Below are 25461 nucleotides of genomic sequence, written 5' to 3'. Positions count from 1 at the left end.
ACTGACTCTTCCCTCTGAAGGGACAAATGTACTCAAACCATTCCAGCAAAATGCCTATTACAGCAACATCAGATGGGAAATACTTAGTCATGCTAATGCTGATCAGAGTTATTAACAAGTCTGTTAAAACATTATACACATACACAGTGTGGAAAATGTCTGGAGAGCTTCAGGTATCTTGAGCAAGAAGTCTTGAGAAGGAAATAAGATTCTTCGTTCTTTAGCACAAATGTTTTGTGAGAAAGGACAAGTAAGAGGCCAAAGGGAATAGCTATTTGCTGGGAGGACAAAACATGTGTATAAAAATATGGGTGTTGCCTTCTCTGCTGGTTTAAAATATCAGCAAGCTGTAAGATGGCCCATTGTGGTCAGACTCAAAAGAGGGATGAGAGCTGGATACAGAAAGAGTGTCTTCGTGGAGGGGGACACAGACACACAGAGCAGTCTAAGAGGATTAGATCAATCTCTGCCCCAATGCCAGCCTCTTAAAACTTCAGTCCATCTGTAAGATATGCAGTGAGTACATATTTCTGTTTATCGCCTTGAGGTATTATTTAAATCAATGGGATACTTTTATGACTTATTTAAAACGTATTTAATATTTTGTTAAAAAATATATCTATGTTATTTTGATAAAGGTTTAATAAATTAACCAGTAACTGATCTGTCTGTTGATCTTATTGATTTAGTTCTTCACCATATTTGCAAAAGAGAGAAACATTCCAATACATATTCCAGTATGTACTGGTTTGAAGTAAACATCACAAAATTCGAACACAGACACAATTATAGACTATACAAACGAAGTAAATGAAAAAGAAAAAATATTAATTTAAACTTGAAGTGAATCGGGTCTGAGTCATAAGTCTTATTTTCTTGTTACCATATTTCCTATTTACAAGCCAGTTGATATCTGCGTTATAGACGCGTTATAGACTGATGGTCTGGCATTAAATGGGGAGAAATGTGATGTAAATGTAAATCATAGCATGGCATAATGGTGATAATAATGAACATGTAGTTAATATGCCATTCACACTGATTTATAGAGAAATACAATGATTTCAAAATTGTCAAACACATTCCTTCATTTAGGGCAACTGGTAACTTGATAAATACCATGAAAATACATTTGATCATTAATGTGTTCAGTTTGCTAGGTTGTACAATATCATATATCATCTCTGCCAGAAAGTAAGCAGAAGATATTTTTGATATACTTTGATGCCAAGACTGACAAAAAAGGAATATTAAAATGTACACCACCTAATTGTAGTTAATTAAAATAATCCATTAGGGGGAAAAAAACACATTTTTTGGTTTTACATTAGTAATTTTTACATATAGAATCCATTCAAATAATTAACAAAGCAATGATTAGAAAAACACAAAAACAAATAACACAGAGACAAAGCACAACATGTGCTTGTTTAAATAAAAAGGTGGCTGTCACTGTACTTGTAACATCCAACCTTTAATTAATTCAAAGTCAGAGAACACTGTGCTCAAGGCAGCTATACTTCATTTTTGATAGGTTGTCATTTATATTGCCAGGTAATTTTTTCCAGAGTTAATATTTTCAGTCTTCTGCATACCAATCCTTCACTAAATATTTGCTAAATATAATACTATTCTAATTAACTTATGTTTATTAACCATGTTATCCATATGGGCTGAAAAATAGACAGAAGGGGTAATAACTGTAAATCGTAAGTATATCAACCACTTCATCCCTCTTTTCTCTTCAGAATACTCAGGTATGTGCAGAACATATGTAAATACGTACCGATGACTGTATTACACTTTGGGCACTGTGAGGGATTCCAGCCTAAAAAGTGTGCAGTACTATCTATGTTGTTTAAAAAAAAATTCAGTATCTGCATTACAACTAAGAATATTTAGGGAGTTTCCCATAATGGATTCCCTGCAATCTTTACCTTGTCCTATGACTTTAGTGGAATTTCAAAAAACAAGTCCCGTTTATACACTCTTGCGCGAAAAAAATGGACCAAGCCCAAAATGGCAAAATATTAAGCTTTTAATGGTGTTAACAACAATTCATTGGTCAGAAAATTAGCAAGAATTAAACAAACAGATAAAGGAACTTAGTATGGGATAGCTTTTCACTTTGATTTCTTTTAAATGTTTAAGCCTTGTGGCTCTTGATGGGCTGCATCAGGTGTGTCAGATAACCAAACAATGACTAATCTTTTAAGAAAAAAAAATCCCAGAAGATATTTTTGGAAAATTTTGTACACTCAGACATCAGCTAGTTTGAATTTTACATCAAACATTTTAATCATGATTTAACCTTTGTATCCAAGAAGACTATGTAAGTGAATTTCCCTGTTTCTAGCTTTTCCCCAATCAGTTCACTGCAGCAAAAGTAAATGAGCAAATGGTGGCACAGGAACTCTCAGGAGTGCCTTTGTTTAATTCTTGCTAATTTTCTGACCAATGATTTGTTGTTAAGACCATTAAAAGCTTAATATTTGCCATTTTGGGCTTGGCCCTTCTTTTTTTTTTTTTGCCCAGGAGTGTACACAAAATAAATTTTTCAGGGACAGATTATATAAGTTTCCAATTTCTTAACATTAACTTGAATGAAAGTAACAGCTAATGTACCTATCAATAAAAATCAGTGTGCTTGGGCCCAGATAGTTTTCAACTTTGACAAATCTGGGTATTTTACTTAAAACCTCTTCTTTCAGAAGTAAGGAAGAATTTCCAGAATTTATTTTTGTATATTTTGTAGAATATTGTAAAAATCCACTTTTTATGACAAAGCATCTGACTGTTTTTCAAATACTTTCCCGTAGGTTATCCTTCATACATTATGCTTTTGTATGACTTGTGAAACTGGAACACGTAACAGTATCCTGTACTGCCTTTGTTCAGTGTAGAAATGGATTATCTTTTTTGTTAAATGAGCCAAAGCTATTACTTAATAGCTTACAGGAATTCACCTACCTACTTGTGTGACTTGACATGCCCCTAAAGGAAGTAATTCTCAATAAAGTCTGTTTGAACAGTTAACACATAGGACTGTCTCTCTGCTTAATTCCCTCAACATTTGACTTTTTTTTTTTTTTTTAGCTGCAAACTAACTTCAGTGATAATATGTAATGTGCTCTCATTTTCTTCTCTCTCTCTCTCTCTCTCTCTCTCTCTCGGGAAGGACTCCACAGCTCTGCCTGTTGTATCTGTGTACTATTCTCATGTACACCGGTGTAGGTGAGTCATGTCCTTATGTCCTTATAATCATGACGCACATCAACGTATAAAAAAAAGAGAAAGAAAAAAAAGTAGCCATTAAAGCAAATGTCTAGTGAAACTAGTCAACGAAAAAGAATAACTGTTACATTTCAATACAAGCACCACTGTGATCCCGATGACAAATCAAAATCTTTCAGTGTACATAAATGCATAACTTGTCAGAAAATGCATATCATTAATATAGTAGTAATAGTAACCTTTATTTATCTAGGATAAAAACTCATTGAGATAAAATCTCTTTTACGAGAGTGACCTGGCCAAGAAGGCAGCGAAAGACACAACAACAACAATTAACAACAAACAACAACAACAAAATATTAATAAATAAATAAAATAAATAACACCAGATGGGAAGAATTAGTGGGAAATCAAAAATCAATCAAAAGAAATAGAAAAATGCATAGTAAAACAGTCACATATCGCAGAAGCAACCTCCAATATGGCTGTATTCAAAATTATTTATAAGTGCCATAAATTCGACCAGTGAAGGGAGCACAGTAAGCTTTAAGTGTTCCTGTAAGTTGTTCCATGTTGTAGGGGCATTAAATTTAAAACCTTTTTTCCCCCAGTTCAGTTCTAACACGGGGAACAAGAAGTTATAAAATGTCCTCTGTGTGAAGATTGTAATGTCCAGTTTTTACAGAAATGATAGATGACATAATTAGGTAACAAACCACATATAAATTCATAAATAAAACAGTACCATAGACTAGGGTTACCAAATATGCATTTAAATATTAGTTACTTAAATTGCTTAATATTCAAATGCACACAGATGTTAATGACCTTAGATGTTTATCCTGCCACAGACACAATTATAGCATTAATCCATTTACATTTATGGCATTCGGCAGACGCGACTTACAATTATCTCATTTATACAACTGAGCAGCTGAGGGTTAAGGGCCTTGCTCAAGGGCCCAGCAGTGGCAGCTTGGTGGTGCTGGGATTTGAACTTGCAAATGAAAAGTTGTGTCATATTTTTAAGCAAAGAAACTCACAAGAATATCACAATTTTAAAGTATATTGTAACATAATAGTGCTCTAGACTGCCAATTGAATGACAATCGGGAATCAACCACAGGAAAAAAAATGTAGCAAGAAAAACACAGAAAAGCATATCAAAGTTAAAATATATTCTTTTACAAAAGTAAAATCGTTTACAAAATTTAGAGTAGGAGTAAATTGTAAAAAAACAAAAAAAACAAAACCATAACGGTGTAAATACAATGTTTTACTACCCACCTCTGCATTCCTTTGATTTTTTCTCCTGTTATCACAATAATCATCTGCAGTTACCCATGTTTCCTTTTTCATAGCTCCAAATCTCAGTGACTGTGAAGGAATAGGAAAGATATGCCATGCCCACGCAGACTGCGTCAAAACACGCAACAGCATCACTTGTGTTTGCCTCCCTGGATACAATGGCGATGGACTACAGTGTGACGACATAGACGAATGCACTGTTGGCATTCACGGCTGCAACTTACAAGCGCACTGTGAGAACACACCAGGCAGCTACAGATGTGTGTGCCTAGATGGATATTCTGGAGATGGCTTTCAGTGTGTGGATATTAATGAGTGTCAAACAGGAAATGGTGGCTGCCACACTGATGCAATTTGCACCAATACAAATGGGGGGCGAACATGCCAGTGTAAGAGCGGCTTCATTGGAAATGGGCTTCAATGCAATGATGATAACGAATGCTCCAGGCCAAACATCTGCCACTGGAATGCCGTCTGTACCAACATCCCTGGTTCATACATATGCACATGCAATTCTGGATATAAAGGCAATGGTAACTATCTTTGCCTGGACACTGATGAGTGTTCAGAAATTCCAGGTGTGTGCGCTGCCCAATTTGGTTTCAAGGGCTGCAAGAATCTACCGGGAACCTACCAATGCCTTTGCAGCAATGGCTACCAGAGCAATGGGAAAACCTGTGAGGACATTAATGAATGTGCAGACAATATCTGTAGTAGGTTCTCTAACTGTGTGAACACTCCTGGTTCTTTTCAGTGCTCTTGTCGGGAAGGTTTTGCCGGGAATGGCATTACATGCGTGGATGTCAATGAATGTAGTGGGAAGAATCTCTGTGACCCAAACGCACTGTGTATCAACGTGCTTGGCAGCTATGAATGCTCATGTCGCTCTGGTTTCCTTGGAGAAGGGTTCCAGTGTACCGACATTAATGAGTGTAAAGTAAATAATGTATGCCCAGTTGGTGCAACCTGCATCAACACTGCAGGCTCCTTCTACTGTGACTGTGGTCAAGGCTATATTTTCAATAAAACACAGTGTCAGGATCTGGATGAATGTGCAGTAGGCCGCTGTAGCCCCTATGCTTCATGCACAAATTTTCCTGGCTCGTTCACATGTGCATGTCACCCTGGTTTTGTTGGTGATGGTTTATTCTGTGAGGATGTGAACGAGTGTGCCATGTCCCAGAAATGCCCCTCTCATGCCCTCTGCACCAACTTGCCTGGGAGTTACAACTGCAGCTGCATGGTGGGATACACAGGTGATGGCCTGACGCTGTGTTCAGACATAGATGAGTGCCAGGTGAACAATGGTGGATGCAGTGCCAAGGCCACATGTGCTAACAGCATGGGGTCCTTCTCCTGTCTCTGTCCCTCAGGGTTTATCCTTGTCAATAACACCATATGCCAGGATATAGATGAATGCCAGGTACTGGAAAAGCCTTGTAAGGCCTACGAGAAATGCTCCAATAAAGAGGGTTTTTATGAGTGCTCCTGCCAGACAGGGTTTACTCGTCCCAGTAAGAACACAGGATGTTCTGATATTGATGAGTGTCTAATATATCAGTCATGCCATCCCAATGCAACCTGTGTCAACTCCGTTGGTTCTTTCATGTGCACCTGTAAAAATGGCTTCAGTGGAAATGGTACTTATTGCGAGGACGTGAATGAATGTGCAGCAAAGGGTACGTGTCACCCACACGCTCTGTGCCACAACATCCCAGGTGACTTCTCCTGCCAATGCCAAAAGGGCTTTGAAGGAAATGGCTTCACCTGCATGGACCTGGATGAATGTGTGTTATCAAACACTACCTGCCCTGCTAACTCAGTGTGCATTAATTCTCCTGGAACGTATGTGTGCTCTTGTATGAATGGTACAGTGGTATATAATAACACATGTGCTCCACCTAGCACATGGTGTAACCCTCCTTGCCATCCATTTGGGCTCTGCCACCCTTCACCTTTGGGATATCAGTGTGTATGTGACGTCGGGTTCAAAGGGAATGGATACATCTGTTCAGACATTGATGAATGTCAGCAGAATGTGTGTCTCAGGAATGAGACTGAGTGTGTAAACAATCCAGGCTCATTCTCCTGCATCTGCAAAATGGGTTATTCTCAAAATGGAACAGAATGCATGGGTAACTACTGACTTTAATCTGGAAATGTTTTATATTTGTCACAAACTTGATTTCAACCATGCCTATCAGTTATTTTGTTTAATTTTATAAATACTTTGTTTAATAATACTTGTACATTTGTACCATATTATGTAGATTGACTAGATGGTACAGAATGATTTATTATTAATTACACACGGCTTAAATCTTTGGGGTCTCCAGACCACGAGACATCATGAAATAATCCCCTTATATAGTTAGGTTCCCCCTTCTCATTTTTTTCATTACATTTTTGTCTCCTCTGCTTTCAAGATGTGGACGAGTGTACTTCTGGAAAGGATGAGTGCAGTGAGTTTGCACAGTGTGTCAACACGGTTGGGAGTCACCTGTGCTTCTGTCTCAGTGGCTTCACTGGAAATGGAAAAAGCTGCTCTGGTAAGTAAAATTTCTTTTTGTTGCACCTTTGTCTGGCGTCTCCTTTTTTTTTTAGAATCTTAGGGCTGTTTCCCTGACCCTGTCCGTTTTGGATGACTTCTAGACATTGATGAGTGCCAGTCTCAGAATGGAGGGTGCCATCCCACTGCCAGCTGCACTAATACTCCTGGTTCCTACAAGTGCACTTGCCCACCGGGTATGCCCGGGTCAGGGTTTGATTGCGTGGATGTGGATGAATGTTTGGAGAATTCAACTTTGCACCACAACTGCAGTCATCTTGCTTTGTGCAACAACACAGCGGGCTCCTATGTTTGCCACTGCCTGGGGGGATACCAGGGTGATGGCTTTACCTGTGCTGATGTGGATGAGTGTCTGCTACCTTCATACTGTAGCAGCAACATGATTTGCCAAAACACACCTGGGGCATACACCTGTACTTGCATTCTGGGTATGGTCTATGATTCTGGTACCTGTGTGAGTGAAAAAGAATGTGTGAACAGTACCCAAGGCTGCAGTACCCATGCTGAATGCAATGCCATTCTGGGGTCGTACTACTGCGCCTGCAGAGAGGGCTTTAATGGAAATGGAATGGAGTGCAGGGACGTGGATGAATGCGGCTGGACAGGAAACCAAACATGCCCACAATTTTCCTACTGCTTCAACACAGAAGGCTCGTACTACTGTGACTGCTGGAAAGGATATCAGAACAATGGGACACATTGCGAGGATATAAATGAGTGTCAGATGGGTAATTTTACCTGTCCTGACAACAGCATCTGCATCAATAAGGAAGGGGGATACTACTGTCCATGCAGTGTTGGCTTTGTTGCAAAAAACTCCCTGTGTTTGGACATTGATGAGTGTGCCACAAGTCCAACACTGTGTCCTAATTCATCTGATTGCAAAAACACAGTTGGATCGTATTTCTGTGAGTGTTGGGATGGATACTCGGGTAATGGAACACACTGTAGAGACATGAATGAATGCCTGGATAACTCTACATGCCCAGAACACAGTGTTTGTGTCAATATAGCAGGTGGATTTCTCTGCCAATGTGAGGTTGGGTTCTCCAGTAACAGCCCAAACGTTACCCACTGTAATGATATTGATGAATGTTCAGAGACTGGCCCACTGTGTACTAACGGGACCTGCATCAACACTGCTGGTTCATTCTACTGTGTGTGCAATAAAGGATTTTGGAGCAATGTGACTGAGTGCCATGATATAGATGAGTGCTTGGCATCCCAGAATGGTTCAATATGCCAGGCTCACTCCACTTGTGTGAATGTTCCAGGCTCATATGAATGTAAGTGCCATATGGGCTTTCTGCTGAATGGTACAATGTGTCAAGACATTGATGAATGCAAGAAAAATACAAGTTTTTGCACTGAAAATTCACAGTGTGTGAACACTGAAGGCTCCTTTATTTGCCCATGCTTGTCTGGCTACAAAGCTCAGGGGCCAAACTGCACTGACATTGATGAGTGTATGCTCACTAACTCCTGCCGTCCAGACCAGATTTGCACCAATTTGCATGGTTCATACCAATGCTCTTGTGCCATGGGGTACCAGGAGGAAAATGGAACCTGCACAGACACAGATGAATGTCAGAATGCCTCAGCAGTTTGTCATACTCTGGCTCGGTGCTGGAACAGTGTAGGGTCTTTCTCCTGCCACTGCCCCTTGGGTTATTCTGGGGATGGGACACAATGCAAAGACATCGATGAATGTTCTTTAATCACCTCTCCTTGCCACACACAAGGCAAATGCATCAATACACCAGGATCGTACAGATGTGTGTGTTCTCCAGGTCTGTTGGCCCTTGGGCCAGTGTGTGTGGACTTAAATGAGTGTCGGCAGAATCGAGGCGGGTGCCATCCTGCTGCCATATGCCAAAACTCTATAGCTGGTTTTGAGTGCCAGTGTGCTAACGGCTGGGATACGACAGCTCAGAAAGGGAGCGGATCATATGGATGCACTGACAGAAATGAGTGTCTGTCAGCCACTGCTTGCTATGGCAACACAACCTGCACAAATTTGATCGGATCCTTCACTTGCACCTGCCCTGGTGATAATTCCAACTGTCAACAGTCAACACAAATTGGTTAGACATTACATTATAGCACAACACAAAATTGTTTAGTTTTTGATGTGTATGTCACCTTAAATTACAGTGATCTGTAATTCTAATACATCTAATTGTTAGGATTTTTGAAAGCAGTCTGTCAGCTTTTTTGACCTTGTAACTTCAGTGAACCCTGAAACAAAGTATTTTAAATTATCTTCCCTGAAAAGGTTTCCCTCATAGCGTAGATATGTTAGCAAAATACATGCGGATAGGAAAGCACTTGAAGTAATTTCATCTCTCTATATATGCCACCAGAGAATGTACTGTACCCTTTTGGACTGGGGATTGGTGATGAGAGGTTACCAATGTCAACAGCAGATGGAAACTCTCCATACATTATTCCTCCTGTAGGGTTTTTATTCATGGGCAAGCTCTATGAAAGATTATTTGTAAGTATGCAGATTTTAAAGGTTAACTTTATTCCAACAATGAGATCATATGGGATTTATTAAAACAAGTATTTGTGAATTTTATTTGTCAATAACAAGTTTTTTTTAAGTGAAACACTCAGACAGATTTACTTAGTTTTCAGACAATGGACTGGTTCAGTTCCAGACAGTTGACACGAACCAGAAGCTCCTCCTTCCTATTCCATTCTCCAAAGGATTTAGTGGTAATGAAAGCATGGCCATGTTAGCTGTGTTCTGGGATGATGCTGACCTCACATTAGGAGATGGAAAACTGTTCTACAAGGTTAGCAACAGAAGTTTTGCAGGAGTTCATGAAGTCTGCTTTTCATAATCATGTTTGTGTTTGATATGTGTTTTATATAAATCGGATGGTATAGGTATATTGTTTATCCGAACTGTGAAAGGGTGAGCCCAGTTTTTTTTTTCAGTTAACCTAATTGGAGATGTGTTTTGCAGCTACTTAGATATAATGTTGTCTTTATCTTGCATATAAACAAGTCTGCCCTCACCTGATCAATTCTGTTTCCCTCTCTAATAGGAATATCATCAGTTTAACATATCAGATGTTTACTCTCAAATAGTCTTCAACCGCACACGTGATGATGTGACTCAGTTTGAGGTAAAAAGGGGGAAACCTGCATTCACTCCCACATGGATTCTGAAAATCACATGGGACCATGTCCTGCCCATCTCCTACCAGAAAATCAACTTATCTGAGGTAAGCTGGCAAGAGACTGCCCTTAGAATGTACAGTAAGTTAGAACTGTGTGCCACTAAAAGGTCAATTTTCAGATATTTGTATGTGGTGAAAACTTTGGCCTATTATGTATTAGAACGTTTTTCACACACTAACAACAATATGGAACATTTTAGTGCAGATAGCATGATCCTACATCGTGCATATGTAGACTGAGAAACATTAATTACATTAATTTCAATGTTACTCCATAGACGAACACATTCCAAGCTATCCTGACCACGGATGGTATTCGTTCGTTTGCCTTACTCCGCTACGGCGACATGAGCTGGGGTCCAGGACAGAGGATTTACCACAACGCTCTGATAGGCTACACTGATGGCACCAGCACCTACCGCAATGAGATTCCAAACCCACCCAGCAATCTTTTTGGTCCAGGTGGTCGTTATCGACCCCAGAGCATTGTGGGCAACACAGGCCAGTTGGGGCAGCTTCTGTATGACCTGACCGGAGCCACAGTGGTCAGCTCAGATCCTCAGAGTCAGTGCCAGGTATGGGCTCTGAAGGAACCAGAGCCCAAAGAGTGGACACTAGGGCTGACACCATGCCCTTGTACTCGCACCCAGGCACTGGACGACCTGGTGTTTGGTCCCGAGATCCTGCCAGTGGAGAATGGCACATATGTGCAGAAGCTGCGGGGTCTCCGCTGGGGTGGAACTGTAGGTCAAGTGTTTCAGTCAATACTCTTCAACAAGCAAAATGCAGGAAAGAGATGTGTGTATGATCCCCAAGGCCCTCTGCTGGCTGGATACAGTGAACGCTATTTTACCAATGACAACATACAAGAGCACATTGGTAAAGCAGCTACTCTTTTTTTCATTATCCTATTTTTTCTGATATTTAAAAATGTTTTAGAAATTGGGAAATCAAAATATGCCATTGATATTCTTTTTCAAATATACAGAAGGTATCTTTATCTGTTAATGGTTGTAATATTGTCTCTCTTTATCTTCAGATAAGGATCTCATGCCCTTCCAGTGGTGCTGTGTCCAGTCTTCTTTCTGCCATCTTTACCTGGCTAAGAGACCACTAGACCGGTGTCAGGGTTATGGCTGGACACGTTTAGACCCAAGCATTCCAGAAAGCACAGGAGCACCTGGCCTTGGTGAGATGAACTGGTACACTAAAACAAATATTTAACATTAAAAATTTGTCATTTCTCAAACATTACATAACACAGAAGTTATTCTCATATACAGTACAGTCAAGTTTGGAGACAGTCACAGCCCTGACTGAAATGTGTAGTTTCCACAATCTTAACATTTTGATCTAAGGCATAAAATTAATTTTTTTAACAAATACAAAAGTTGCTTAAAGCTGACTTGGCCTCAGTTAAAACCTGAGAGAGATGTTTTGTGGTGGTTGGACCATAGAAGAAGGAAAAGCAGCTAAAAAGTGTGCATATCTCGGGACATCTTTATGACTGTTGGAATAGCTTTCAAGGTGGCTATATCATTAATCCAAGAAGGCCAAGTGTGTGTACATATGTTATCCTTATAAAGGATAGCTAGTTTTACACTTTTGGTCACTACATAATGTGTGTTGCTTTATTATTCTATGTTCCAATAATTCTAAAATATAATCATAAATCCTTTCAGACTTTTAGTACTGTATGCTAGATAATCATATAAATATTTGCTGCAGATTTCATCTGTCTTTTAAAACCCTATTATCTACCTTGAAAATTAAGCATGTTAAAGCTTTTTTTTAACATCATATCATGTTACATGCACAACTGATATGTGATTGTAACTTTAAATGTGCCCATACACTCTTTGCTTCCATGCAGGTTTGGCATATGGAAGCCTCCACTTTGTTACATTCGATGGAACTAACTACACTTTCAAAGCCATAGGAGTGTTTGTAATTGTGCGTCTGTCCTCCAGTAAAGGCTCCAATGTCTTCACTCTGCAGGGAGAGACAGAGGTGCTAGAGACTAACGGGCAGCCCAGTCAAGTGCCGGCTCTAGCGCGCTTAGCTGCCTACCACCAGGCCTACGGCAAGGTTCAAATCATATTTTTGAATGATATTATCAGCTTTGTGTGTAGATTCAGAATTAAGCTGTCTCTTTAGCCTGCAAATAATAAAAAAAACATGGGTTTACACAGTGCCTCAATAATTTAATTCTTCAGCTTTGTAATCTATAGCTCCACGTACTACCCACATTTGCATGCTTCTATGCTGCTATGCAAAGCTTTTGAATTTGTTTTGCTGCAGGTGGAATGGCGAAGCTCTATGTCTGGAGAGAAGCTAATTGTACTAATCAATGATGTGGAGTTTCCTGTTTTTGCAGGTTTGTATGATATTACAGACTAGACATACTCAGACACAGAGCTGGCTTTAAAATATGTGCCTATTTAAGTCATACATTGACAGATTAATAACCAGGAGTATCGAATCAGAGCAGCTAGTGACAATTGTGTAATCATTCATTCATTTATTCACCGTCAGTAAGCGCTTTATCCTAGTCAGTGTTTAGGTAGATCCAGAGCTTATCCTGGGAACACTGGGAATAAGTGCAGAATACACCCTGAATGGGATGCCAGTCCATTGCATGGCACCATGCACACACACATTCACACTTGGGGGACAATTTAGCATAGCCAATCCACCTACTGGGAGGATACTGTAGAACCTGGAGGAACCAGACACAAACACATGGAGAACATGTGAAACTCCACTCCAACTGCAACCTAAGCTCCGAATCAAACAGAAGACCAATGAGCTCTGCACCACCATGCCATATGTGTGTAACTCTGGTGCCTAGAAAATTGCAGGTTCAATTGTGTCACTCCAGTCTAAATGAAAGACATGCTAGACATTCAGACATGTTCTCATGCCGTAGAAATGCCCTTCACTTGTACTGTGCGGTTACCAAATCTGTCTTGCATATGAAAAAGAGAAAATGTTTAACTCTAGCACCTCCTCCTGTTCTAACAGGTGTAGTACATTCTGTACAACAAGGCTTTGCATTGCGCTGTCCCACAGTGCAGCGCTGTGCAACTGTCTATGAAGGAGGGCTGAATGTGGATGTGTGGATGGGGGACGCCAGGAGACTCTCTACTCTGGTGGAGGTCCCACAGAGCTTTTACAATCGCACCGTAGGCCTCCTGGGCCTCTGGAACGCCAACACTTCCGATGACTTCCTCCTCTCCAATGGACTCTTGCTATCTTTGCCTGACAACAACCCCCCCACTGAGAACAGACTCCTGCTCTTCGGACAGTCATGTGTGTGGCTCTTATTATAGCTTAAGCAAATAGCACTGCATATAGGAAACACTTTATAGTCTCTTTTAGGCTTGTGCATACTTTGCTGTTACCTCTTAAGTCCAGAGGTTATTTATACAATAAATAATTTTCAGCTACTAACCTTCTATCAGCATTTAAAATAAATAAATCACATTTTATATTACATTTCATTTCATTCACTGAAATCTACCACACATATATCTCATTTGTACATTAGGAAGATCTACAAAGCATATGAAGGAGTTTAATGTCTAGTTCTATAAATATTGTTTATATTGCTAATAACTGAGATGAAGATATGTGATATATAAAATACAATTTCTCACTTCACAATAAAACAGAAACGGATGACCTGAGATAAAAGAACATGCATATCTGATAATAAAAACAAGTGGGTTAATACTGAAAAGGTTCATCTGCATTGTGAATCTAGCTGTTGCATTAATGCATCCTTTTATGGAGACAGCAGATTTACCATTCTTTACTAGTGTTGTGTTTACCCACTGTTGCCATGCCCTTCCATCCCACAGGGGCTGTCCCTCTTCCAGAGAGTCTCCTATTCACCACTCCTCCCCTGACACCCTTTCAGCCTGTGGGCACAGAGGAATTGATGACATCAGTTAGCCCGGACACACTGGCCAGACTTCAGGAGGCGTGCCAGGGCAGCATGCAATGTGTGCATGACATCCTAGCCACAAAGAACACCAATCTGGGCCTACAGAGCCTGCAGGATCAAAAGAAAATCTACAAGCTCGCTGTTACCTTTGGTGAGACCTAATGATCCTAATCAAACAAATGTGGCCGTGTGATGGTATTCTACACCATCCTGACAACTACCAAAAGTTTCATCTCAATCTCCTGATTTGATTATCTTTGTAAAATGTGCATTAGTATTACAGTATCGTTTGAGTTCAGGTGAGGCTGAAATGTTACATTTCAAACACTCAGGAGATCTCTTAAAGCTCTTGCATAAATATTCACCCACTTTATCTTGGGATTATATGCCGTGAGTGTACACAAAATAGTCCCAAATCTACATAAAATAGACCATAATATTTTCCAGAACTTTATGCAGGCTTTGTTTTAATAGGTCCTTTGTTTTCATGACGTTGTTTATTTAGGTATGTTCTCTAACAACTTTGGAGACTTCCAGGAACAGGTATATTTATTTTGTGGTCATGTGACACTATAACTGCACACATGTCAATGCCATTCAACAAATTATATGACTTCTGATGACAAGTACCAGAACTAATTTAGGGGTTGCACACCCACGGGGCTAAATACTTATGCAATCACAACTTTTTTAATGATTTTTATTAGTAAACGATTTTGCAAATTATATAACTTTCCCCCGCTTCAATATTATGGACTATTTTTAATATATTTTTGGTGTATAATACCAGTTACACTACATAATGTGGAACAGCTTAAAGGGGTGAATAGTTGTGCAAGCCACTATACACATCTGCTGCCTTCACTTATTCCTACTAGACGTGAAATTGTAATGAACGACTGACAACTTATATATTGGTAACACTTTACTTGAAGGGTATTGGGCCTTAATGACACATCCACAAGCAATGCATAAATCCTTTGTAAAGCAAAAATTATAGGATTTATGAAAGGATAATGTCAAAACCTGTGTTTTATGTATATTATTGCTGCCTCACAGCTCCCAGCCCCAGGTTTTGATCCTGAACTCTGGTTACTCTCTGTATGGAGTTTTTCTCCTTGTATAGATTAGCTATGCTAAATTGCCCCTATATGTGAATGAGTGTGTGTATGTGTGTACACATGGTTCCTTACAATGGACTGACATCCCATCCAGAGGGTATTCCTGTCTCACGCCCAGTATTCCTGGGATAAAGTGGTTAAAGGAAGGAAGGAACAAAAGAACAAACTTTACTTATATATAAAGCACATGTCTGACAAATGAATGATTTAATGTCCTTAAACTAAAGTGTTATGAAGCACTACTGTACTATTTCTACATCATTGCCTTGTCTGTATATCAGCTGAAGATAAGCTAATAAAAATATTTAATGCTTGTAAAGGCAAACTAATTTTAAACATAGCATAAGGATATAACTGCTTACAGTCACAATAGTCTTGAAAAGTCTGTCCATGATGCTAACTGAGACCTCACCTCTCTTTTATTTACAGGTATAAATAAAGCATGATGCAAAACCTCTGCTATATGTCACTTTGCAAGTTTTGACATAAATTCTATTGTATTGTTTTTTAAAATACTTTGCTTATTACTTTGTGTCATGAATGTCCAATATAAGCACCTTTTAAAGGAAGGGTTACCATGTTGTCTCTCAGTTACAGTATGCTGTGCAATTAAACTAAAGCTAACTAAATCAAATCATGCCTTGCCTTTAAACAGGAATGTCTATGAATGACAGGCAAAATAGTATTAAATTGTATTTTAAACACTGCTTTATTTTTCCTGATTCACTATGATTATCTGAAACAGGTAACATACCACCCATTTTGAGTGAGCCCACAGTGATCCGCTGTAAGGTGAACACTACATTAAGAGTGCAGTTTGTAGCACAGGATGCGAACAGAGACCCTGTCAGCTTCTCCCTGCTCCATCCACGACCGCCTCTAGCCACCATAGGAAGAGGTAAAATTCTAAAGTCACTAATATTTAATTAAGATTAATGAGCTGCTCATTGTACTATGGATTGAAGTGAGAGGTGTGAGAGACTGCTGCTGTATTTATGTATTACCTCAGAACCCTAGGACATGGTTTCCAGTCAATTATTTTTAAATATTTACTGATACACCTTCCTTATTGAAAAGGAAGCAGTGAGTCGTAGGCTGCGTAGAACATTTAAGACTTTCCTCAGAGAGGTAGCCATGTGCTCTACCCTTTTTTTTTCCTAATACTGTAATGCTCATTTTCATGTGACTTATTACGTGACTTGATTATCAGTATAACAGTGTGCTTACTCCTCTGGCAGATGATGGAGTTCTGGTGTGGACTCCGTTAAATATTCAGCCCGTGCTGCTCACTGTGCAGGTGAGTGACCATATGTCCAGCTCTCTGCTTATCCCCATTCTGCAGCTCTGCAGCTGTCTGAACGGAGGAACCTGCCAGTACCAGAGTGTGGCAGAGAACCACTTGCAGGGAAAATTCCAGGTAACTACATTCAGTAGATGACTCTGTTAAATATTTAGAAAGTCATCATAGAGTTTAATTTGATCTCAGCATACAGTTTCAAATATACTATTACTGTGAAAGGACTAAATAAGGACACAGTCTTTCACAAATTCCCCCCCAACACAGACACACACACACACACATATGCTGTAGTTCATCTTGTTCTTAACTCTTATATTCCCAGGTTGCAGGGTGTCTGTGCCCACCAGGTTTTGGTGGAAGATACTGTGGAAATAGAACTGATGTGTGTAAAGGCAAGCCTTGCTTCCCTGGAGTGGACTGCATCATTCAGCAAGAGGGGGACAGTTTTAGCTGTGGAGAATGTCCTCCCCCTACTGTCTCTAATGACAGACAAGGTTACAAATGCTTTGAGAATGGTGAGCATCATTCACTTTATGATTAAAAAAATTGATGTAGTATATTTTAATAAAAATAAATGTTGTCCAAAACCAATGAATCTTGCAAAGGCCTTGCTGAAGGTAGAGTAAATTGCTTTTCTCCAAAGTTCTTTGAGCAAAACACAATACATTTTTAATACGTTATTTAATGGTGCTGAACTCGTGAGTTTTTATCTATCACAGAAGTGCCCATGCATAAAATATCACTTTAATATTGGGCACCTCCATCACTGTGCACATAAATGGCCTCCTGTCTCACCTTTCTTCAGTGCAGGTTTTAAAAAGTTTTTAGCTAGCTCCATTTCTTGACAGCTTGATGAAAACACATCACAAGGTATCTTTTTATTGTCAACTAATGCTTCTTACTGTTACCAACAGATTTCTGCCTTCCTCCTTTTCGCTTTCCCTGTCATGAGATGGCAGTCTGCTACAGCACTGGCTATAACTACACATGCCGCTGTAAGCCAGGCTTTTCTGGCAATGGACGTGAATGCACAGGTATACAGAGACATGACCTCTTACAATGTGCCATACATTTACAAGACATGCCTGTTGTCACATGATCCCTGCCACACACAGATATAGATGAGTGCCAGAACCCTGAAACCTGCCCTAATGCAAAGTTTGAGTGCGTGAACACACCTGGCTCAGTGTACTGCCCCTGCCGCTATCAGAGCTCCCCGGATTCCAATGGCTGTGGTGACTAACTTTCCTCTTTTGGATCAGTTGTTTCATTGCATTGATAAATAAAATACATTTTGTTACTCAGCTGTATCATCAATGTTTAATTTTGGTGTTTTCCATTTTTAGGTGATTCTCCAAATCCTACAGGTAAGGCTAGACGTCTCAAACCTTTTTTCATCTAGTGCCCTTCTAGTGTAAAAAAATATATATATCCATTAACCTTCTATGGCTGCAGCATCATTTATTATATGAATACAATGCAATTATGTGACCACAGAGCGATAAGCATAATTTTATAACTTCCTTATAACTGAATTCAGGATACCGGGCTGTTTATTCTGCCAGGCTCTAATGGAGTTGGATGACAGACATGATCAATGCCCAAATCATTTGGGACTTAAGCATCTTTGTTGGGTGCTTACAGAGTTCTGAAGGAAACTGCCCTGGCCACCAGGAATATATATGGAATATATGGAAGGTTGAATTGGGGGCATGGTTCTACAACTAAGTGAAAGACTGTCAGGACACCTTGGTCACTCAGGTTGACGAGAATGGCCAGAGGGCAAATGTGATGTAGCGAGGAGCATTTATAAGCTACCCAATTACGGTCAAGGTCACACTCATGAAGTGATGACTTTATTATTTGTGCTCGGCAAGGAAATGAACACACAAAACAACTCCACTTCTGAAGTAAACTGTCCTGCTGTCCTGGAATCTTCCTGTTAGTTGTAGAACCAGAGGCACGGATAGGAATTTTGCATCCACTGAAAATTTCATGCCCCTTGCCTTATCTCATTTGCCTTAGCAGAACCTGTTAAAACATGCAAAATCTTCATAACACTACTCTTAATTTTGTTATAGTTAAATAATAGTAATAATAATAATAATAATAATAATAATAAAATATAGCCACAAGCGGCGAACTGCGGGGTCCAAACATTTGTCCACTCCTTGCGAATAGCGCCCCCAGTGGCCAGTTCTTGCCAAGATACACAGAACCATAAAGAGACCATACATGAACAAACTTATCAAGTTTTACGATGATAGCTCAATTCTAGCTGTTTAGAATACATTTTAAATGCTGATTGGCTGTAAGCAGCTATGATGCAATTCAGTGATGATTAAAAATCCAGTTACGGATTTCTCCAGCTCATGCACACTTACCCCTGGCCTCTTGGTTCTTTCTGAGGTTAATGCCCTTCTTACCTGGCCTTCTTCTGGCAGGGTCACAGTTGTGCCATATTCTTAACCTCTTATAATAAGGGTGTTAATTTTGCAGTTTGGGATTTTTTTATAGCCAAATAGAGAAAACTCTTCCCTGCACTGACTTGTGATGGCAACTGCTTGAACCAGAAGCCAATCACCGATCACCATTGTTTCCAGCGGCCAATCACTGATCACCATTGTTTGTCCCACCCTCACAGTTCTTTGTTCTTCTTTTTAAACTCTCTTCTTGGTGATATTTACAAGTAATAAAAGTGAGTTTTTCCATCTGTAACCATTTCCTTAATGTCCAGTGGAGGCTCGTCCATAGGGGCAGGCGGGGCCCCGCCAATTATTTCAGCCATTCAACAAATATTAATCTTTATAAAGTCTTCATTCACAACTCCATACGTTTTAAAGTATATTAAGTTAAAATACTAATTACTCCTTTTAAGTGACCAAAGATTTTTTAAAATGTCATTATTTGACAGATATAAGCCGATTTTCTGTTGATTTGATTGTGTGTCTAGGTGTTGCGCAACTGAGCTATCATAGAGTTATTATTACAACTAGAGGTCTGAAATGTGAACTGCAGTAAGCACTAATAGAGATCCACAGGGGCACTGATACTCTCTGACCCATGCTGGCTCTATGATTATTTTTAGTGAAGGAGGAGTGGACAGGACAATTAATGATGGGGTTGTCAAATTAGGCTAGCTTAAAAACATTCTGCTATAAAACTGTGTTCTGTTGTATTTTCTATTCTGGGTGTCTTCTCAAAATCTTCCTTCTTCATGCATATTAATTTGTAATTTCATATGCCAGTGATAATGATCAATCAATGAATATGCAAATCAGTCTGTCATCTAGTGACTTATAGTGACTTTTTGAGCATGCTTTAGCTACTTTCCTCTGAAAAGAGTTGGAGACACTGATAATGAACATGACTGACATCTCAAACTTGAATACCAATGCCAGTCAAACTCATAGAGTGCTCCGAGCTGCAGTAGTAGTCAGTAGCCTAATAACTAACAGATTTACCCAACTAGTATAGCTTGTTATTTTAACTTTGTAATCAGTATTGTAAATAAACTGTAAGTATAACATTATGTTTGATTATTTGTCTTCGTTTCTGAAATTTTTGTTTATCTGTAGGTCTAGCTAGCTAGTTGTCACTTCTTCAGTGTAATTTAGCTAGCTAGTTTGCAGCTTAGCTGCTTTTTAGTGTGATATGGCAGACACCACTAATTTTGTTGACCTGGTTTTGGAAAAGCCTTTGATGCTCATACTTATGCAGAGTGACTGAGAATTAAAATTCCCTATTTTAAAAGCCACCAGCTACCCCTGAGATATAAGAAAGACATCCAGGTAACTGGAATCATTTTAAACCCCTTCAATTCAAATGATCAGTCAGTTATGCTTAGAATTATAAATAAATAAAAACTGTAATTACTATGACAAATAGTAGTAATAATGATAACCCCTATTGTGATGTCAATAAAATAATACTAATGCTGCCAGGCTTCCTAGAAGTATGTCACAGATCCAGGCCTTATGGAATACCTGAAGAGCAGCTGTACTGTGCTATTTTTTTATATAATATTAAGGTTGCCTCTTGTTTTCAGGGTGGAATATTTTTAATGTCTCCGTCACCTGGAGCAGTCCAAAGACTGGACAACAGCAACTGAAACAGGTGAGAGCAGATCTGAGGAGTGCAGTATAGCTTGAGTTGTGATTTAAGTCTCAGTTTGTTTCTGTGCATTAAGGCTTCCTTTGTTTCCTCTGGACAGAAGGTCAGAATGGACTCTTTATTCACCGTGTCTAGTTTGATGTTTTCATAGCCAATCCCAATGTAACTTTCAGAAAATTGATTTCAGAAAAACGTTATATCTCATTATCAAGGCAGCAGTATCTGGACTGTGTGATAAAACTAATTTTCATTTTTCTACAGCTGGAGCAAATCCTTTCTATGGGTTTCCAGAATAAATTCTACAGTGCCAATTCAATATTGCTGCCTAACTCAGGATCAGAGGAAGGGAATGAGCACAGAATCAATGTGTCCAGTGATACTCCGCATTGGTACATCTTGGACTACCTGAGCCGAGTCGGTCACTACTACGGCATCACATCAGCCTATGTAGGAGGTAAAAGAGTGTAAACAATGTGTAAGATGGCTTACATGCTAGTTTTATGATTCCAGTCCTCGTAAAATTAAACAAGATGCGTAATATATTGAGGACAATAAACATGGTATTGTAAGATATATACTCTAAAAACACATCTGTGCACTCCCATTATTACTAGATTTTCATGTTTTGCTGTTTATCTAACATAATTCTGCTGTTCTTTCAGACCTAGATGAGTGCTACAGCAATGAGACTGTGTGTACACACCCAGCTGTGTGTTACAACACTTATGGAGGCTACAGATGCGTGTGTAATGGCACTGACATGAAGGAGTCGCAGTCTTGCATTTTAGGTAAGCTCATCAGGGAAATCCAATAAGAGAGTACGCTATTATCTATTATTTTACAAAAGTACTTAATTTGGGAGCTACTATTTTAATTTAATTGCAAAATTGCTGTTTGTTTAATTGTTGTTTGTAGCTGTAATTATGTAATTATCAAAAGTATTGCTGTTTTTGCCAAGAAAAAAATTCCATTTATAATTTATAATTCCAAATTCCACATCCCATTTATAAAGCCAAAGAGTAATAGTGAACTTGTTTCTTTGTCTCAGATGGGAATGGTCTTAATAAACCAAGTCTGATAGATGCTACAACTAGGGAAGATAATAAGCCCCTGATTCTTGGTTTGGTCCTGGGCATCGGTATCCCCCTCCTCCTGCTGCTGCTGCTGGCCGCTCTGGCCTGCTTCTGCTGCTGTCACAGGAGAACCGTCACTGGAGAGTGAGTGTGACATACACAGCACACTGCACTTCATGATCAGCTAATTACATACACAAATACACACAGAGTATCATAATTTTTAATTTACCAGCTGTTACTAATGAAATGCGCAAGATTAGTTAATCATCAAGAAGTGTGACTACCTCTATAAAAGCAGACCTTTTAGACGTTTGGTGTTCTGGTGTGTGTCTACACCATGCCAAGAAGAAAGGACATCAGCCATGACCTCAGAGAAGCAACTGTTGCTGCTTTTCAATCTGGGAAGGGTTATAAGGCCATCTCCAAACAATTCGAAATTCACCATTATACAGTGATGATTGTTTAAAAATAAGGGCTCTGATTTTCCCTCTTTTCTCATCTTCAAAATGGCTTGCTTTTTCTCCCTCTTGCTCTCTGGTGTTCATGTTGGTTTATCCTTTTTAACAACAAATGTGGTCTTCACATGCGAAACCCAAGGCTCAAACCAAGAGTAGACATTCAGAGCTATTAATTGTTTAAACAATCTATCTAACAATCCTTTGTAACAAGAGACACCTGTCAGTCACATGTGCCAATATTTTTAATGGCTTGAAAAAATGGGTGGGTTCAAACAAAAGGTGCCATGTTCTAAATTGTTTAACACATGTAGGTGTAAATATCAGGAAATGAAAGCTGAAATTCTCATCTATTGTCTCATGTTCATCTTTTGATCTCAAATCCAAATGTCTTCAGTGTATAGCAAAAACAAATGAATTGGCCTTGCCATTCCAATACTTTCAGAGGGGACTGTATGTAGTAACCTGTCCTAAAACACAGCAGGAACTTCACTGATAAATGTTGATCCTGCTCCTCACCTGTAACATCTTGAATGTGAATAACATAATTACCTGAAATATCCAGTAGATGGTGATATTACTCTGTTACTTACCCAGCATGATGCCTGGAATAATAGCAGCTGAGCAGAACAGCCATATCTGCTGCCATAAGCAGTACCTGTGAGAGCTTTCGTCTGATTTATTTATTTATTTTTTAGTAAAGCATCCACATTAAGAACATAAAAAATGCCTCATTTTTTATACAACTTCATTGAAAGTAAGTTTCAAATTTGATAACATAACTCCTAAGTCCAGCTGTGGAGTATTTTTTTATCCATATTAACAATCTTATCATGTTTTAGTAGCCTTTTTTAAAGCTTGGTGATTAAGGGTTCAGTGAGAAAGGAATGAAACATCAGTGAGCCTGTAAAGGGCATTAAAGTATCCCGGATTGGAACCATGCCCCCAAGTATGGCTTAGGGCTGTGATTGGACACTGATTGCATTTCATTGTGGCACAACTGGAACGCACCGATGAAAGTGAAATGCAATGCAACAAGATGACTGTATATTCACTTCTGAATGTGAAGTCAGCATTAATTATTAAAAAAACAAGATCTTGCTGATTGTTTTTCACTGAAGAGATAAAGTGATATAAGAGCAATCCAGTTAAGCTTTTGCTTTTCAGTGTGGCACATTGTCCTCATGTCACAAATGAAATGCAATAACATTTGTGTTTTGTATTTCAGGTTTTCCCTGACTGTGAATGCTTTTCTATCTGCCATGGAATATTCTCTATACATTTATAGAGACAGATTAATTAACAGATATGAAACTATAATAACTTTAACAAGACATATCCATCTGGCACAGTGATGTCGCCTACATATACTGTATTTTCTCCTGCAGAGTTAATCCATTGTATATGTTTTTCAGGTACTCTGATAATTGCTTGCCATGGGGGACATTTAAATCAACATTAAAATTAGTTTTAGTGTTTAATGTGCCACTACTGATCATAGGGAACCTTAATCAGGAGCTAATGTGTGTCTTGCTCACAGGGGATTATGCTGCTATGATGTAGAGGAACAGTTAACAACAACTTGTAGCTGTGTGTGTATATATGAGATGCAATATTTGTCTGCAGGGTTTTAAATTCTCTCTCTTCCTCCTTCTGTCTTTCCCCGTTAAGAATTCCTCACTTGCTGCCAGAATATGTACAAGAGCATTTCAGCTCACATTTCAACTACAGCAATCCTGCCCTGCACTACAAGAGCCACTGTAGCCCACGTATCCTTGACAACATCACACCCAGAAACAAATGTCACAATCCAACTTGCCCCACTTCTGACATCTGCACTCATGCCTGCAGTTGTATGCATGCAGAAGGAGAGAAGATAAATATATAAAAGGAAATATCTATAAAATATTAATGCTATTTTTTTTTTAAAACTGTGCATTTGATCTAATGTAAAATATATTAATTACACATGCAGGCATGTACTGATGTACTGAATGTTTATAGCTGCATAAAATGTTTATATGTACACTATGTTGTTCCATTGACCCTATATAAAATACATTTAAATATACATTTATTTCATTTCATTTCACTTCATTTATGCAGTTATTGCAGTGTTCCAATGTTTTAACCTAATTTCTATTTATTCTGTCAGAAGCATATATACAATTAACATACACAGTCATTTCAACACGTTTATTTGTATTGACAAGGAAAACTGGAAAACCTGTTTACTTGGAAGTGAAAGAGCACTATTATTAATAATCATTAATGTTATATAAATAAATACTTATTTTGTAGAACACTTCATAAGTTCTTCAGAAAAAAGTATTTGTAAATTAAGCTATAAATCTCTATAATTCCTCCTTTCAGAGATATGACTTCATTTTCAGAGGAAGGAATTTGTGGTTATGTGTGAACAATGTAAATCTACAGAGTCTATGTATCACAAGTTTCACAAAGTAACTATGGAAATGCTTCAGTTTCCATAACTGGAATTGCTTTTTACTTTATGTTGAAAGTTGGATGAAATATTAAAATAGAAGCTTCAGTAAGAAATTTGTCTTGCACTGTGTATTTTAAACATTTATTGGAGAAATTCACTTAGGCCCTCAGGCTTCCATTATAAGTAAGTTTGGAGTGTTCTTTTCTCAGTACACAGAAACATGTTGAAATTCTTTTCTGGGTAGGTGGCGATAAAGTTGAAAAATGCTAACGAGTTCCTTTAAAGATGATTCAACCAGTGTCACATTGAGTGCAGTTCACAAATCTGAGCACAGTGTGGCAGCAATGCAGCAGTGTTTGTGGAAAAGGAGTAGTCAATCACAGGCATTTTAGTCTGGACAGACACCTGCAACCTCTGCAGCTCTTGGTCTGCTTATGCAGCGTGGATGCACTGAGAGTGTGTGTGCATGTGTGGGTGTGTGTGTGTGTTCTTCCCTGCAAGATTAGATCATCAGTGGTTTGCAGTCCTGCACTGCAGAGAGAGTCCCACACAGGGAGAGGGGGTCAAGGGCAGGGCACTGCATGTACGCACGCACATGCACACACAAACACACACACACACACACAGAGCAATTCACGCTTTTCCCCTTCAGGTCCCCCAGACATCCCTCTCTTGATTTTTAAATGAAAGGCCAGTACT

General features: G+C 39.0%; 1 protein-coding gene across 2 annotated transcripts; it reads left to right on the top strand.

The window, feature by feature from the left end:
* The first annotated feature begins 382 nt into the window (after positions 1-382).
* Positions 383-24866, top strand: si:ch73-105b23.6 (fibrillin-2). 2 transcript variants are annotated; one of them, XM_026935712.3, is made up of 25 exons: positions 383-516; positions 3179-3234; positions 4596-6677; positions 6969-7091; positions 7195-9195; positions 9475-9608; positions 9745-9912; positions 10168-10347; positions 10581-11181; positions 11342-11491; positions 12176-12390; positions 12604-12679; positions 13327-13614; positions 14166-14402; positions 16118-16270; positions 16611-16789; positions 16995-17187; positions 17587-17706; positions 17788-17907; positions 18019-18039; positions 20721-20788; positions 21047-21239; positions 21448-21573; positions 21834-22002; positions 23988-24866. In XM_026935712.3, exons 1-25 carry the CDS (start codon positions 512-514, stop codon positions 24202-24204), a joined length of 7875 nt encoding a protein of 2624 aa, XP_026791513.3. In that variant the 5' UTR covers positions 383-511; the 3' UTR covers positions 24205-24866. The 2 variants fall into 2 exon arrangements, with proteins under 2 accessions (XP_026791513.3, XP_026791522.3); XM_026935721.3 differs by lacking the exon at positions 7195-9195.
* Positions 24867-25461: the final 595 nt, after the last annotated feature.

The sequence above is a fragment of the Pangasianodon hypophthalmus genome, chromosome 3 (assembly GCF_027358585.1).
Source record: "Pangasianodon hypophthalmus isolate fPanHyp1 chromosome 3, fPanHyp1.pri, whole genome shotgun sequence".
Classification (NCBI taxonomy): Eukaryota; Metazoa; Chordata; class Actinopteri; order Siluriformes; family Pangasiidae; genus Pangasianodon; species Pangasianodon hypophthalmus.
This window is presented reverse-complemented; position numbering and strand designations above follow the sequence as displayed.